This window comes from Loxodonta africana, chromosome 11, assembly GCF_030014295.1.
Source record: "Loxodonta africana isolate mLoxAfr1 chromosome 11, mLoxAfr1.hap2, whole genome shotgun sequence".
Taxonomy (NCBI): Eukaryota; Metazoa; Chordata; class Mammalia; order Proboscidea; family Elephantidae; genus Loxodonta; species Loxodonta africana.
The window spans coordinates 105487465-105503221 of record NC_087352.1 but is presented as its reverse complement, the minus strand read 5'-3'; the positions used below and the strand labels follow the sequence as shown (position 1 = coordinate 105503221).

At 44.4% G+C, this 15757-nt stretch overlaps 1 protein-coding gene across 1 annotated transcript in view; it reads right to left on the bottom strand.

Moving 5' to 3' along the window:
• GNAL (G protein subunit alpha L) overlaps nt 1-10452 on the bottom strand; it is a 170264-nt gene extending 159812 nt beyond the window's left edge. Inside the window, exons 1-4 of the mRNA XM_003406387.3 lie at nt 10311-10452; nt 9935-10007; nt 9151-9205; nt 8883-9002 (exon numbers count right to left, since the gene is read on the bottom strand). Coding sequence (XP_003406435.1) covers nt 8883-9002; nt 9151-9205; nt 9935-10007; nt 10311-10452 — 390 coding nt within the window. The remainder of the gene's footprint in view (nt 1-8882; nt 9003-9150; nt 9206-9934; nt 10008-10310) is intronic.
• Between the last annotated feature and the right edge of the window lie 5305 nt (nt 10453-15757).

The window sequence follows — 15757 nt, the reverse complement described above, 5'->3', positions numbered from 1 at the left end:
AATAAGATTACATGCAATGACACTTTATAACTGACTCGTACCGAGTAAAAGAGAGTAGGAGATAAAAAATATGTTAAAAAGATTTGTCTTTAAGGACTCTGCTAGTTGTGGTGCCACACTGGCTGGCCCCCCGGGGATGGGAACTGGTGGGCTTGGGCTTGGGAGCAAAAGGGAGTGTCTTCGTTCCAGTCTTTTATATGGTCAGGTTTTACACCACATACAGATATTTTCTATTTAAACAAAAAGAAACAGAACTGGAAAAATGAAATCTCTCTGTTCAGTAAGAATTTATGCACAGAGTTGATTGAAATCAATCTATCTGCCATAATAATCGACACGATAAAGGAAGTGAGGAATTGTTTTAAGGGGTGAAGTAAGCATAAAACACTTTCATGGATGACATTCTCATGCAAAACTAAAAATAAATAGAGGCAATGCTTGAAAGAAACCTCTCAGGAGCAAATTCATCTCTGTCTCTTGAAACCTGAGTGACTGTTGTCACAAACCGCAAGTGTTGACTCATTTAAGTCTTAATTTCGCATAAAAATAGCCTACTCACACTACTGCTTCTACTACTTTCCAAGAGAGAGCTGAAGAGTTCAAAATGTTTTCTCTCGGAATTACATAAAACTAGAAATGATAAAAACAAAATGTTCTCATACTAAGATATTTTTAATGCCACTTGTTCAGAAAAGAGCAAGTGTCCTTAGAAGTGAGCGTCTCCTTTGGTGAACCAGGCAACAGATGTCCTCAACACTCAAATTCAAGTGAACTTTGAAGAGAAGTCTTTTTTGTTAAGACTCATGTCTTCAAAGGATCTGAAGTTTTGATGACATCTCATTCAAGGAGTTAAAAAAGTATGTTGCCTTAGTTACTTTGTGATCCTTAAGTTTTATTTCCTACGAGGTAAAGTTGTTCTGTATCAAGTTCCAGTTTCCTGGTGTGCCGATGAAGATGGGACAGTTAATCTTCCACAGGCTTTTTTTGGAGTATGGAATGATACACTTTTGATGGCATGTAAAGCAGCATCACGACTGACACACACTCCATTTTATTTTCATTATAGCATTTAAAAATAGTCAGAAGAATTGGGCAATAGCTTTTTCCCTTAAGTATTTATCATGGATAAACATATTAGTGTGCTACAACTAATGTGTAAAAGTTCTGATAAGAACAGGATGTTTATTGTCTTAAATTATATTCCTCAAACTTACATATGAATTACAAAGGGAAAAAGGTTCCCTAACGGTGGAGAAGCCTTGCAGCCCCACCTTAACGAAACGATCAGCATTAATGTAACAGGTACAGTGAGAAGGCACCATATCCCTTCATGCTATTCCTACCAAAGTCTGTGAACCAAAGCTAATCATGAGGGCGTTCTACAAAGCAGATGTCAGGCCAATGTCATACAGGAGAAAGGAAGGCTGAGGAGCTGCTCTAGGGTAAAGGAGAAAGAAGAGTTAAATGTGGTGCGGGATGCTGAATTGGGTCACTGATCAGAAATATCATCCTCGTTTTTGGCACTATTATTTAACTATATTATTGGGACAATTGGTGAAATCTGAAAAAGGTTTGTAGATTACATATAAAAAAATTACATACAGTATTGTATTAATGTTAGTAATTCCCATAACTGTACTGCGGTTATATAGGTAGATCTCTTTTTTCTTAGGAAATACACACTGAAGTATTTACAGACAAAGTGGCATTACGTCTATAACCGACTCTGAATTGATTCATTAAAAAAACATGCCGCAACTGGACTAAACCAAAAGCAAAGAAGTTTCCTGAATAAACTAAATGCTTCGAAGGACAGCAAAGTAGAGGCAGGAGTTTGGGGACTGTGGCTTCAGGGGACATCTAAGTCAATTGGCAAAATAAAATCTATTAAGAAAACATTCTGTATCCCACTTTGAAGCATGGCATCTGGGGTCTTAAATGCTAGCAAGAGTCCATCTAAGATGCATCAATGGGTGTCAAGCCACCTGGAGCAAAGGAGAATGAAGAACACCAAGGATACAAGGTAATTATGAGCCCAAGAGACAGAAAGGGCTACATGAACTAGAGACTACATCATCCTGAGACCGGAAGAACTAGATGGTGCCTGGCCACAACTGATGACTGCCCCGACAGGGAACACAACAGAGAACCCCTGAGGGAGCAGGAGAACAGTGGGATGCAGACCCCAAATTCTCATAAAAAGACCAGACTTAATGGTCTGACTGAGACTCGAAGGACCCTGGCAGTCATGGTCCCCAAACCTTCTGTTGGCCCAGGATAGGAACCATTACCAAAGACTAGTCGTCAGACATGGATTGGACTGGACAATGGATTGGAGAGAGATGCTGATGAGGAGTGAGCTACTTGCATCAGGTGGATGCTTGAGACTATGTTGGCATCTCCTGTCTGGAGGGGAGATGGGAGGGTAGAGGGGGCTAGAAACTGGCAAAATGGTCACGAAAGGAGAGACTTGAAGGAAGGAGCAGGCTGACTCATTAGGGGGAGAGTAAATGGGAGTATATAGTAAGGTGTATATAAGTTGATATGTGAGAGACTGACTTGATTTGTAAACTTTCGCTTAAAGCACAATAAAAATTAAAAAAAAAAAAAAATGTGCCAGTATAGACAGACTGAGATAGTGAATGTGGCAAATGTTAGCTATGGATGAATCTGGGTGAAGAATATACGGGAGTTTTTATTATTCTTGCATTTTTTTCTAAGTTAATAAAGTAAAAATAAAAAGTTAACATTTATTAATAATGCCATTATGATAATATTTCAAAGGAAAAAAGAAGAATTTAAAATAAAGTATCTTTATCGATGCTCTAGTATGGCTGATTTATCTAACTCAAAATACTTTATTATAATGATAAAACTTCCTTTTAGTATACCAGATGTGCAGCATAATAAGCATGGTAGTAACTCCCAATGGAGTTTCGTCCCCCCTAATAGTTTGACACTGGCCACATGAGGCCTGGAAGCAGGTTACTGGCAGAGAAAATGTCCTTTGTCCAAAGACAAACTCCCAGAGCACCATTCCAGCGGCAGATAACAAGAGCAGCCTCATTAGGAAGCCAGGAGTCATCTTTCCAAGAGAAATTGCATGTGTTGCTGCCTGGCTGATACCTGAGTGCCCCCTCCATCGCCCTGAAGGAGTGGTCCTCACTCCCGGGCCAGGCATACAGGCCCTTTTGAATCTGGCCCACTCTGCATCCATGGTCGATCCCTACCTGCACTCAGCCCTCATGGGAGGTGTCCTCCCCCTGCAAGGGCTTGTACACATCTCTACGCCCACTTCTTCTCTTCACCCAAGTAAGATTCAGCTCAGGATGAAGCTGGTTGGGTGGTGGCCCTTCTCTGTGCTCCCAAAGCTCCTGTAAACACCTGTAATGTAGCACTATCGAGGCATCACCTTGCTTGGTTTGTAAGTCCTCTGCAGACAGTAAGCACTTTGAAAGAAAGCACTGTTCCTCAGCCACCTCGCTGTCTGCAGACACTCAGTAAATCTGTGGACTGAGTACTGAAGAAGCTTGTAAGGGGCTAAAGGGCCCTCTCACAAGTCAGCCTGACTTTCTTGCTCGGTCCACAACAGCACGTTCATCCTTAGTTTAGGAATCAAAGCCTGGAAGATCGTCAATCCCATTCAGGCTGTTATTTACAGACTATTGTTGTGAAAACTGACCCATAGAGACCCCTATAAGTCAGAATTCGCTTGATGGCAATGGGTTTGGGTTTTTGGTTTTGTCATGAAAACCAAGGAGCCGTGGTGGCGCAGGGGTTAAGCACTCGGCTGCTAACCAGGTTGGCGGTTCAAACCTACCAGGCGCTCTGTGGGAGAAAGGTGTGGCAGCCTGCTTCTGTAAAGATTACAGCCTTGGAAACCCTATGGGGCCATTCTACTCCATCCTACAGGGTAGCCATGATTCAGAATTGGCTAAACTCCTGTCGTTGCAGGTCCTCAGTGGCCATCAGACTAAAATGCCTCTAGGGCCTCTATAGCAGTGTGTTTCCAACACACACCAATGTGCGAATCTTTAAAACATTACTTTTACAATGCCCTGTAGAACCAATATGGCAGTTTTGAGTCTAAATACAGGCACTCTTCACTTCCAGGAAACCTCAAAAAGAAAGAAACGATAAGAAACCAGATGTGCAAATGAGAAAAAAAAAATACTGTTCACTTTAAAAAGAGTCTTTCCCACAATTTTTTTTAAACCAGAGAACATATCCTAGGACATTTATTTTATTTGCAAAATTCAAAATGCTGATAACCTTCCTGAGAAGCCACTTATTACCCGAAATGTGAAGTGCCCCAGTGTCAGCCCCCCTTGGGGGTAGGGTTTTAGGATATGGCTCACCTCTCCATTGCTAGATGGCAGGAAGCAAGGGTATGCTGGGGGGAGTACTGGGTTCAAAGAATTAGCCAGAAATATGCCAGAATTCGTGGCAAAATTGGGGCAGACACTCAAGCCCCAGGGAGCAAGCAAAAAAAAAAAAAAAAAAACCCAAACTAAGAAAAGATCCAGCCAATCCAGGTTAGCTCTAGGCAGCCTCAGAGCACCTGTGGTAGGTAGATCATAATGTCAGAAGGGTGGGACAAGGATCGGCCAGGATGGGGGAAACGAGGATGACCAAGGTCACTGTAAGAACACCTGACTGAAAACAAGGAGAGGAGGAGGAAGAGGGCCCAAAACAGGGGCTGCTGCTGATGGAGATCAGGTCCAAGTCAGCCAGCCCAGATGCCTGGCAGAGCCCTCACCTGGGGCTTGTGCTCTGAGAGGCAAAGAGACTGCAAGACTCCAGCCGGGGGGCAGTCAATGGCGTGGCCTCCCTTTCAGATAACTGGGGTGCTCCCACCAGGAATGCTGGAGGTATTAGGGACTTCAGCTCTTAGGCATGGACCAGAAGATATTTCTATAATGGATTTTGAGACAGGGGCATAGTGTGGGATCGGGTGGGAGTGAACCAGAGGGAGCGGCCTATGTGGTTGGCTGGCATTCAACTCAGACCCCTGGGGTCTTGGGCAGATGGACTAGGGGAGGCCTGGGTGGGCAGAGTCAGCACGGGGGCAAGAGGGTGGGGAGGCTGCTTGCCCACTCTGCTTTCCCCCACAGAACAGTGATTAGGACTTCATCAAGCACCTCCGGGGCCAGGCTTTGCTGTAGGTATTAACATGCTTCTTCCTCGTAACCACCTCATGAAGCTGGGATCGGCCCGGTTACGGATGAAAAGACAGACAGCGACGAAATCATCTGTGTCAGCTCACCTGGCAAACGACAGGCAGTGCTGGCCTCAGGCCCCAGCTGGCCGCCAGGGCCACGCAGATCTGAGGTCCTGGGGGATGCCCCCACGTGCCGCCCCTCTGCCCAGACAGGGCACGTATCTACCACATGCCTGGTATCCGTCAAGTGAATTCTTAAATTTAGACTTTTTCACAATGAACTATCTTATTTCAAATTCTAAATTAATATTTTTCTAATTTTTCCTTTCTTAAATTGAAGAACTCTGAAATTAAATTTTAATGTTAAGATATACTGGGTTCAAAAGTTATTTTATATCTATAGGAAAATAAACTTAGGACCCTCAAAGAATTGGATTGTGATATTCAAACATTTTCTTAAGAAATCAATCTCAAAGAAGTACTGTATTTAGTAAATTAGCATTATAATATGTTTACTATTAAAATACTTGATTTAGCTCTATTTTTATGATATTAACAGAAAACTTACATTTCTTTTAAATAAAAATTAATTTTTCCAAATGTACCTATGTCACTAGTATATAGTCAAATTTGTCTTGTCATCATTCTTAGTGACGATAAGAAAAATGTAAATCCAATCATGATAATTACATCATTATACTATACAATATAGTTCCCATATTATTATCATATCCTGGGTGGCACAAACAGTTACGTGCTGAACTATTAGCTGAAAGGTTGGCGGTTCAAATCTACCCATCTACAAGTTTTTGTGTGAACATATATTTTCAGTTCTCTTGGATACATATATACATGTGTATGTGTACATGTATATTTTTTCCAAGGTATATCTATATCTATTAAAAAAAAAAAAAAACCTGCTGCCACTGAGTTGATTCTGACTCATAGCGACCCTATAGGAGAGCAAAACTGCCCCATAGTTTCCAAGGAGCGCGGGGTGGATTCAAACTGATCATCTTTTGATTAGCAGCTGTAGCATTTAACCACTATGCCACAAGCGTTTCCTCTATATCTATAGATATATCTATACAGCTGTAGGAGCCCCTGGGTGGCTTAAACAGTTAAATGCTATACCGAGTTGTCTTAAAAGATGGGCCTGGCAATCTGCTTCCAAAAGGTCACAGCTTTGAAAGCCCTGTGGAGCAGTTCTACTCTGCAAGCACAGGGTTGCCATGAGTCAGAATCAACTTGACAGCAACTAACAACAACAATAATGCTATGATATAACTATACTATTATTATGAGATTATAATAATGTCACCTAATAATACAAGTGACAAGAACATTTAAGCGCACCATAGGATAAAAGTCACTGAAAATTGTGTGCATGTTAAAATAAGAAATAGCATTTCAGAAGGAAGATTACATTTAGACATTAAATTTCTTATTTAAGTAACTCTAGGCTATGTGACAAATGAAACACATTCTCATTTGACACGAACATAGGTACATAAGACAACAGACGATTAGGCTTAAAAAATACCAATAAAACTAAAAAAAAAGTATTACCTCTGAAAAAGCATTATTGTCATATTTGTATCTGCTGGTTCCCAATTTTCTTTTATTTTACTGATAATTAATTGTAGTTTCTGATAATCCTTTTTAAGTAGCCTTAACATATCTATGAAAATATGTGCATCCAAAGGAAATGGTTTCTTGAGTTTTATTTTTTATTAAAAAAATTCACGATTAAGCTCGAAAACCACTTTCACAAAAAAGATGTTTTAGATTCTTTAGGTAATAAACTGATGGGAGTTACCTACTGTTTCAGAATTTTGGACTGAATATGGCATTCCTTATCACCTGTGAATCTGTCGTGAACAAAAGACGATACGAGACTAATTAAAAAAAAAAAAGCAGTTGCCATTGAGTCGATTCTGACTCAGAGCAACCCTGTAAGACGGAGTACAACTGCCCCACAGGGTTTTCAAGGCTATAAATCTTTATGGAAGCAGGCTGCCACATCTTCCTCCTGCAGAGCAGCTGGTAGGTTTGCATCACAGACCTTCTGGTTAGCAGTCAAGCGCTCAACCCCTGTACCACTGGAGCTCCTATGGGACTCATTAATACATCTTAATTCTAATTTCTCGCTGTATGCTAAGAATAACTTTTTCTATATCAGAACCACATGTGAGATGTTTTAAGGTGATTTTTGAGCAAACATAACATGTTTGCTCAGATACATGTTGTATAAATGTCCCAATGTGAAACTGAATGGGGCTGTCATTCCTGCTTGCAGTTAGGGCTCTGCAGTTTCAGGTGGCTTCTCCAGTATGTAAAATATTACACAGTGCTGGAGGACACCTCCCAGCTCTGTTGTAGACACTGCAGGGTGTGGTGGGGCTGTGTTTTGCCCATCCTCCCTTCCCTGGCCTCCAAGTTATCTCTTTACCCTCCTCCAGGTCACTCCAGTTAAACACCAAAAAAAAAAAAAAAAAAAGCCCATTGCCGTCAAGCGGATTCTGACTCATAGTAACCCTACAGGAGAGCGTAGAACTGCCCTGTAGGGTTTCCAAGGAGTGGCTGGTGCATTCGAACTGCTGACCTTTTGGTTAGCGGCTGAGCTCTTAACCACAGCGCCACCAGGGCTCCAACGCTAGTGAAAACAATTCACCCACTGGGACAACATCACGTCAAGCCAGACGCCTGGGCCCCTCTTCTAGCCAGCTTGCTACCCCTTACCCCTGCTTTTCAGATATTCTAGAAATTAGAAGTTCTAGCTCCACTGGAACGCGTAACAGAAGCAAAACCACATTAGAAGATGCGAACGAAAGCTTTCTATAAATAGTAATTCTTTATCCGTCACCCCAATACAGAGCCCACTGGACAACCCTGGGCTGCTGCAGAGAGCAAGGTGAGCAGGCGGTGACCCCTCTTCCGTCCGAGCGGGGACAGCGTCTGCCTGTTGGCACATAAACTTTCCTTCACAGACAGGAGTCTGAGAGTGGAAAATGTCCCAAAGCCATTATGCTAGGCAATAACAACTCTGAAACAAAGGCAATGACAGGTGCACACATACACGTGTACAAGTATCTTTTGGCACAACTGTAACAAAATAATTTTCTAAGAAATATACATGCTTTATCAAGCTACTAAATAGCAATGTTAAAAAAAAAATCCACCACTGAGGAGAAAACATATACATATATATCCCTTTTGCCTAAGCAATACTGCCATCAAAGTGATTAGGAAAATGGTCCTAAATAACACAGGTGTGAATAAAACTGCATTTTTATCATTATAGAACAAACATTACAAAGAGGTCCATGTTACTATTTATAGCACCATTCTCTTATTTGACTGAAGGGTGTACATGGCCTGAATAAACCAGTTCTGTTCTTTGTATTATTCCCATGGAGGCAATTATACAACATAGGTATTTTTCTCCACTCCTGTAATTTCTACTCTTTTGTCATCTGTGAAACTGATTATCAACCTCACCAACACATTCACAAAAGCATTTCCTACAATCCTATTGCTCTTAGTCTTTTTCACAAGTGAAATATTTTGGCATGGAAGAAGCATTTCACTTAAGCATTCAGAGAGCTGGATTTCAAGGGACACTAATAATGAATTAGTATTAGCACTGATTCTCAGTAAGCAACTTCATCAGAAGTTCTGTTTTTCACCATTTAAAATATTTCTGTAAGGGTTTACTTACCTGGGAATATTCAAAGTCAGTGATAGGGGCGATGCTCTTGATATAGTCTGATCGAAATTGGTTCTCAGGGTTGGCCAGCGGAACAGGGGGTATTATAGTGCTCATTGCCGAAACAATTGTCTAAAATGGAATAAAGAGAAAATACATATTTAGATAACATTTAGGCTTTCTGTATGATAATCTAAAATATGTAATTTCTGTCTGAACAGTTCTAGAGCAAACTACTTAACTTTTTTAGTAAACAAACATTAAAAATAAAAGTCCTTACCACGATAGCATCTTTCACATTTTTCCGGATGTCCAGAATTTTCTGTTTCTTCTCCCTGTATTAAAGGAGAATTGTTATTAATTTATCTTTAGCATTGACCTGAATCAGCTGAGTGGGATCTTAATCTCTAGCTGCAGGAACCGGCTACAGTGGCTTCACAGGAGGTCAATACGACCCCCACGTCAGCATCTGCAAAGTTTTTACCTGGGAGAGGAAACCATCGCCTTTTCCAGTTTGTACTCATTTATTTCCCGAGCATATTTTCACAGGTTCTATTTTGAGCGCAGCTTAAAAAAGTTGAATGCACACATTATAACCTACAGTTTTAAACAACCACACAGTTTACACACAAACATGGTGAAACTGTTATGAATATTGCCTATAAAAACAACTATACAGTAACACTTGCAAATATATTTTATTTGAATCTATCCATATGTTGATAGCTATGAATTTAAATAAATGCAAACAAATGATATTATATGAAAAAGTATATGTTGAGGTATTAGAAAAGTGCTCAGAGCAAGACCAATACCCCAAGTATATCTAATAAATTATATTTTGTTAAACAAGTGTTTTTTTTTTATTTTCGAGGGGGAACTAGACACTACCAAAAAAGGATCTGTCTAAATATACCAAATCCAACAAGAACTCTCCACCCCACCCCAACAAAGGTCTATTCAATTGTGAAATTAACTGTTTCGAGAAAGCCCTTCTGTCTGGGAAGGATGTGGAGAAAAGTCACAAAGTTTGTATGCAGTTAGGAAGCAAAATCATTCCTTACTCTGGATTAAATCCATTGACGTGCAGAATCCTCATTTGTTTGACGATAGTGCTTTTCCCAGACTCACCTGCCCCTGCAAAGGAACAAAAAGAACGCTGCAATCTGTATCTCCATACCGTCGCCATCTCTCCCTGCCAACCCAAACCGAGCAGTTATGCTACCCCGATTTGGGGCTACTGACACACTGTACATACATTGTCGGAGCTAATTCTTGGTTTGGGGGACTTGCCCCTGGTTGCCGTGGCTGGTTCCGAGCTGTCCCTCCCCTCCCCGTCCCGCCCCTCTCAGGTTCCGGTCCGGCTCCAGGTACCGGCGCTGCGCTCCGGGTGCCTGTGCTGCGCCCTGGGAGCGGGGCCGGCTGGCACCCCCGCCTTACCCAGCAGCAGCAGTCGGTGGGTCGCTTTATAAGCGAGTCGCTCTTTCTGCAGCTGCTTCTCAATCTTTTTGTTGGCCTCCCGCCGCTCCTTCTCATCGACACCCTGGTCTTCTGTCGTCTTGTTGTTGCCCAGACACCCCATATCTGCCCGCTCCGTCGGACGTCAGGCACAGTTAGGAACTCGTGCAAAGTGCAGCAGATCGGTGGAGACCTGTGGGTCCCCGCAGCGGCTCCTTTCTACTCGCTGCTGAAAGAGATGCTTCGGTCTCTGGGCGCTTTTGGATCGCCGCAGGCGTCCCCTCCCCGCCCTCCCCGTCCCGGCCGCAAACTCCCGACCGCGGAATGGAAGGAAGATGCCCAGGGAACACGCTTCAGAAGGAGAATTTTTAATAAACGTGCTGGACCGTTACAGACAGGGCACAGCGATGGAGACGCAGGCAAGCGCGCCGGGCTCTGTGCAGCAAGGGGGCGGCCGCTTTCTCCGCCCCGCGCGCCCCGCCCGCCCCGTGCCGCCCCGCGCGCCCCGTGCCGCCCCCAGCCCGACTCGGCACCGCCTCCTCCGGCTGTGAACTGGAGCGCCAGGGTTGCCCGCCGCGCGTCCCTGCCGCCGGACGGCCGCCCACCCCGCGCGCCTGTCGGGCCCCGGGTGATGGCACTGACCCGGGTGCTGCAGGGGTCCGCTGCGTTCCGGGCGCTGCCTGGGCCTGCGCCTCGCGGCCGCCTCGGCACGGGCAGGTGAGGGCGCGCGCGGGTCATGCATATTCTATGAGGGAGGAGGATCTGTAAAAGGTTTGCCAGTCAGCCTTTGTTCTGGTAATTTTCTTGACAATTCCAGCTCACCCACGCCACCGCCTCCCTGAGCCTCCTGTCTTCACCTCCAGCCCCCGCTTTTCCTTTGCAGTTCTCTGAACAGCTCCATTTCTTTCTAGAAGTCACTGTGGCCTCGAACGTGGCATTTTGGTGGACGGCCGCGCCAGCAACAGGTTGATGCCTGTCCGCAGTCGTTACTACTGGGCGGCCAGTCCCGTGAAGGCCACCACCAGCCCTAGACCGGTCGACGGCACGGGCCGCCTCGGCCAGGCACTTTGATTTCCCTCTGCTGGAATCCCGGGGAGGACCAAGAAGATGACTCCGAAGTCGCGGACGCTGAGCAGAGGAGAAGTCGCTCCTCCGTGTGGATTGCTGTTGCACAAATGAATGGTCCCTGCGCTCCGCGGGCACTCCGCACTGCCCACCTTCCAGCGCTGTTTTCCTTCTAATCCCTCGGCTTTTCTCCAAACGTCAGCCTCTTTCCTCGCGTTCAGTATGTGGCCTGGCTTCGGCCTTCTCAGAGACCACACAGCCCTAGGAACTCTCTTACCCAAAACTCCCCGCGGCCAGATGTCCCTCCACCTGTGCTAGGGGAGTGGTCCCTCACAGCCCACCTCTGGCTGCTCCTCTCCTGCCTCCTGTTATCCCCTCTGTCTTCAGACTGCCTTGTTTTCCTCCAGCAAACAAACGCCTTCAATGCTGGCTCAGCTGCCAGGCAGCGGAGACGGAAAGGTCGTCCGCGCTGGCCTGCATTTCCTAACCTGCTGTTCACACCTCCACCAGGCAGCCTGGCTTGGACCCACACCAGATACTGCAGATCCTCTCCCAGGGGCTAGGCTTGTCAGTGAGCTGTGGTCCTCACCCACCTGACCTCTGTGGAGAGGCCCTGGCGCCTAGCTGAGATTCCACAACTGTCCGGTTCCCTGTCTGGCCAGTGGATCTCCAGCCCCTCTGGTTCTACAGCCTTTCTTCCCAGCACAGCTCTCCTGGTGGGCTGTGCACTCCCACTCCTCACAGCCTTACTACGTCCACCTCAGATTTCCAGCCCAGCTCACTCTCCTGTCCACTGCACTGCTGCCACACACACCTCTGCCACCACATTGCAGAGGGATCTGAAGTCCAGCTTGCCCTGGCTGAGCTCACCCTCCACTCCCCCACCTTCAACCTGCCCCTTCTCTCTGCTCTCTCTGAAACAGGGCTGCAATTTTCAAACCAGAACTAGGGTGTCATTCTAGACTCCGTTTTCTCTGACAAACCCAGATACGTGCCCTGTTGGGTTTATTCCTAAGTATCTGTCCTGTCCCTTCCACCCGCCTGCCTCCGTCTGGCCTAAGCTCACTACTTCTAACCGGGATGTCAGCAGTGGCCCAGCCCTGCACAGTGTTGCCAGTGACACTACAAATCCAGCCACTTCACTGTCCCCGCCATCTAGACACCCCCCAGGCATGGTCCTTCAAGACTGGGTGACTGTCCATCTCCCAGCTTCAGCTCTCACGTCTCTCCTCTTTCCAGTGCCTGCATTCCCCCACCGCCCCACTACTTGCAGTTATCCTGAATACCTAGATCCAACTTGGGGCGCAGTACACACTGCTCCTCTCTAGAGGACAGCCTTGCCCCTTCTTCACTTGTCTAGTTCTCAGTGACCTTTCCAGCCCCCAGCTGACCCCCACTCCCTCCACAGCTGCGGTTGGGCACCCCTTCTTAGTGCCGCAGTGCACCCCACCATCTCAGCCATCACTCATGCAGTAGCAATCTGCTCACTGCTCTGTCAGAACATGGCTGGACTGTGGGCTCCTAGAGGGCTGGGCTGTCCTTGAACGCAGACCTGTGCCCAGGTCAGAGCCTGGGGGCAGAAGGTGCTCTGCGAATGTTTCCCAAATGGGTGAGTGAACTCCAGAAAGCCAACGATACATCCTGCTCAGGTGTGGAGGCTCATGAAAGGAATTTCATAATCAAGTGTTAGGTTCATAAAATATTTGTCCAATTTAGTGCTATTTTGAAAATGCAAATACATTTTAAAAACAAAAGCAATAAATTACTCTTCTGACATAGGCAGAAGCAAACATACCTTGTCATACTCTACCCTGAGCTAGGTTAAAATCTGCAGCTTTGTGGAAGACTGCTCAGCAGGGTTATCACACCTCTCACCACATGACTGTGGTAACACTTAGATTCACACATGGCGATATCAACCCAGCCTGCACTCTGCCTGATGGGCACTCGGCAGGTGAGAGAAAAGGATATTAAAAAAGCAGCGTAGCAGGATATTTATGAGAATTTGTCAAAAATCTTTCTGCCAAGATTTCTATAAGTTGTTGAGGGGAAGAAAAGAGGACAAAACAAATTCCATGAAAACTTATAAAGGGAGAATGAAGTTAGACCCCAGAAGTCACACTGATACTCAGTTACTGTAAAAAAGGAGCAGAAGACGTCTGCCTGTTCAGATCTGCAGTTAAGGTTAAAGGTAATTTTTATATTTGGAATTTCAGCAGGATAAACAGGTATAATGAAAAACATACCTTAATATACCCAGTAAATTAATAAAGCAAAAATGTCGCTTTGAGGACTTAGGTGCACCTGACCCAAGCTATGGTATTTTCAGTCATCTCATGTACATGCGAAAGCTGGACAATGAATAAGGAAGACCAGAGAAGAACTGATGCCTCTGAACTATGGCGCCGGTGAAACATTGACTACACCGTGGACTGCCAGAAGAAAGAACAAATTTGCCTTGGAAGGAGTACACCTCCTTAGAAGCATCTCATGTACTTTGGACATGTTATTAGAAGGGCCCAGTCTGTGGAGAAGGACATCAGGCTTGGTAAGGTAGAGGGTTAGGGAAAAAGAGGAAGACCCTCAACGAGATGAACTGACACAGTAGCTGGAACAATGGGCTCACGCATAACAACAATTTTTATCTTTTTTCCTTCTCAGTGCCTCCTAGAAATAATCTCTGTAGACTATTTTCTATTTTTAGCAGCAGAAACCACTCAATGACTTAATTACAATACATGTTAAAAATAGCGTGGTAAATGTTTTCCATTTTTTAAAAAGAGCAGGGAAATTTTGAAAATTTCCCCCCCTTTTATACACAATACTCTGCTAGTAAATATTCCAGAATTTACTGAAATAATTTATCCCCTTTTTTCTTACGCTTTCAACCAACCAAAAAACCTGATGCCTTTGATTCGATTCTGACTCATGGCAACCCTTTAAGTTTCAGAGTAGAATTTCCCTCCATAGAGTTTTCAATGGATGTGATTTTATGGAAGTAGATCACTAGGACTTTGTTCCACAGCACGGCTGGGTGGATCTAAACTACCAACCTTTCCGTTAGTAACTGAGGGTAAACTCTTTGTGCTACCCAGGGACCTACTCTATCTTAGTTATCTACTGCTGCTATAGTAGAAATACCACAAGTAGGTGACTTTAACAAAAAGAAATTTATTCTCTCACAGTTTAGGAGCCTAGAAGTCTGAGTTCAGGGTGCCAGCTCTAGGGAAAGTCTTGTCTCTGTCTCTGTCGGCTTTGGGGGAAGGTCCTTGTCTCCTTCAGCATCTGTGGGTCCAGCACTGAAGATCTCCATGTGTCTTGGCATCAGTCTTCCCCTGGGTCTGGAAGGTTCTCAGCACAGAGATCCCATGTCCAAAGAATGTGCTCCGCTCCTGGCTCCTGGTGTAGGAGGTCCCTCTCTGCTCCCTTCTCTCTCATCTCTTATAAAATAAACGCTGTGACTTAAGCAAGAATGATGCATCCTGCCTAATTAACATAATGAAGATAACCTAATCCTCATTAACATAACCTAATCCTGCATCATTAACACACAGAGTTCAGGATTTACAACACAAAAAATAGAGGATAATCAGTTCACAAAATGGAGAACAACCACACAATACCGGGAATCATGGCCTAACCAAGTTGACACATATTTTGGGGGGACACAATTCAATCCAGGAAATATTACTTCAACCAAAGTAACATTAAAGAGCCTTCAGAAATGCCTTCCATAAAGGACAGCGATGCTGCCTTGATTAACTAACAACAGCTCTCAACACCAGCCTGACAATGGATCAGGAGGAAAGGCAGATTGTCTCTGACTCTACCCTTTGCCCAAAACTCAGGCCTGATATATCCCTGTTAGAATACTCCACTCAGTGTCATAGGTAAGAGTTTAATTATTATATTAAAATTTGCTACCAAATATGTTTAAAAAATATCAAAAATACAAAAAGCTGTAAAGCAGAACAAGTGAAATCTGCAAACAGAATGAAACCACCAATGTATTCGGTGGCATCACTAGAACTGGTGTCACCCAGTGTGGTAAATCATGGTGTCACCCCCCATGCTAATTACCACCCTATTGTAGGTAAAACACCAGCAATTTTGACAAAGTCAGAGACTATAAAAACACCAGCAGCAACGAAAACAACAGCATGTGCTTGTAGTGCAGGCAGATGAAACCACGTGATTGGAAGCGTCACTGTAATTGGATAATAATGACAGCTCGGATTGGAGCACATCAGAAGGTGCAAAAAGTAAATTAGCAAAGATGTTTATTTAGGTTTGTAGGTGTATTGATACACGTAAGCTGGGTTTACAAAACTTTTGGTTGTTGTTATAACTAACTACAGGGGTAT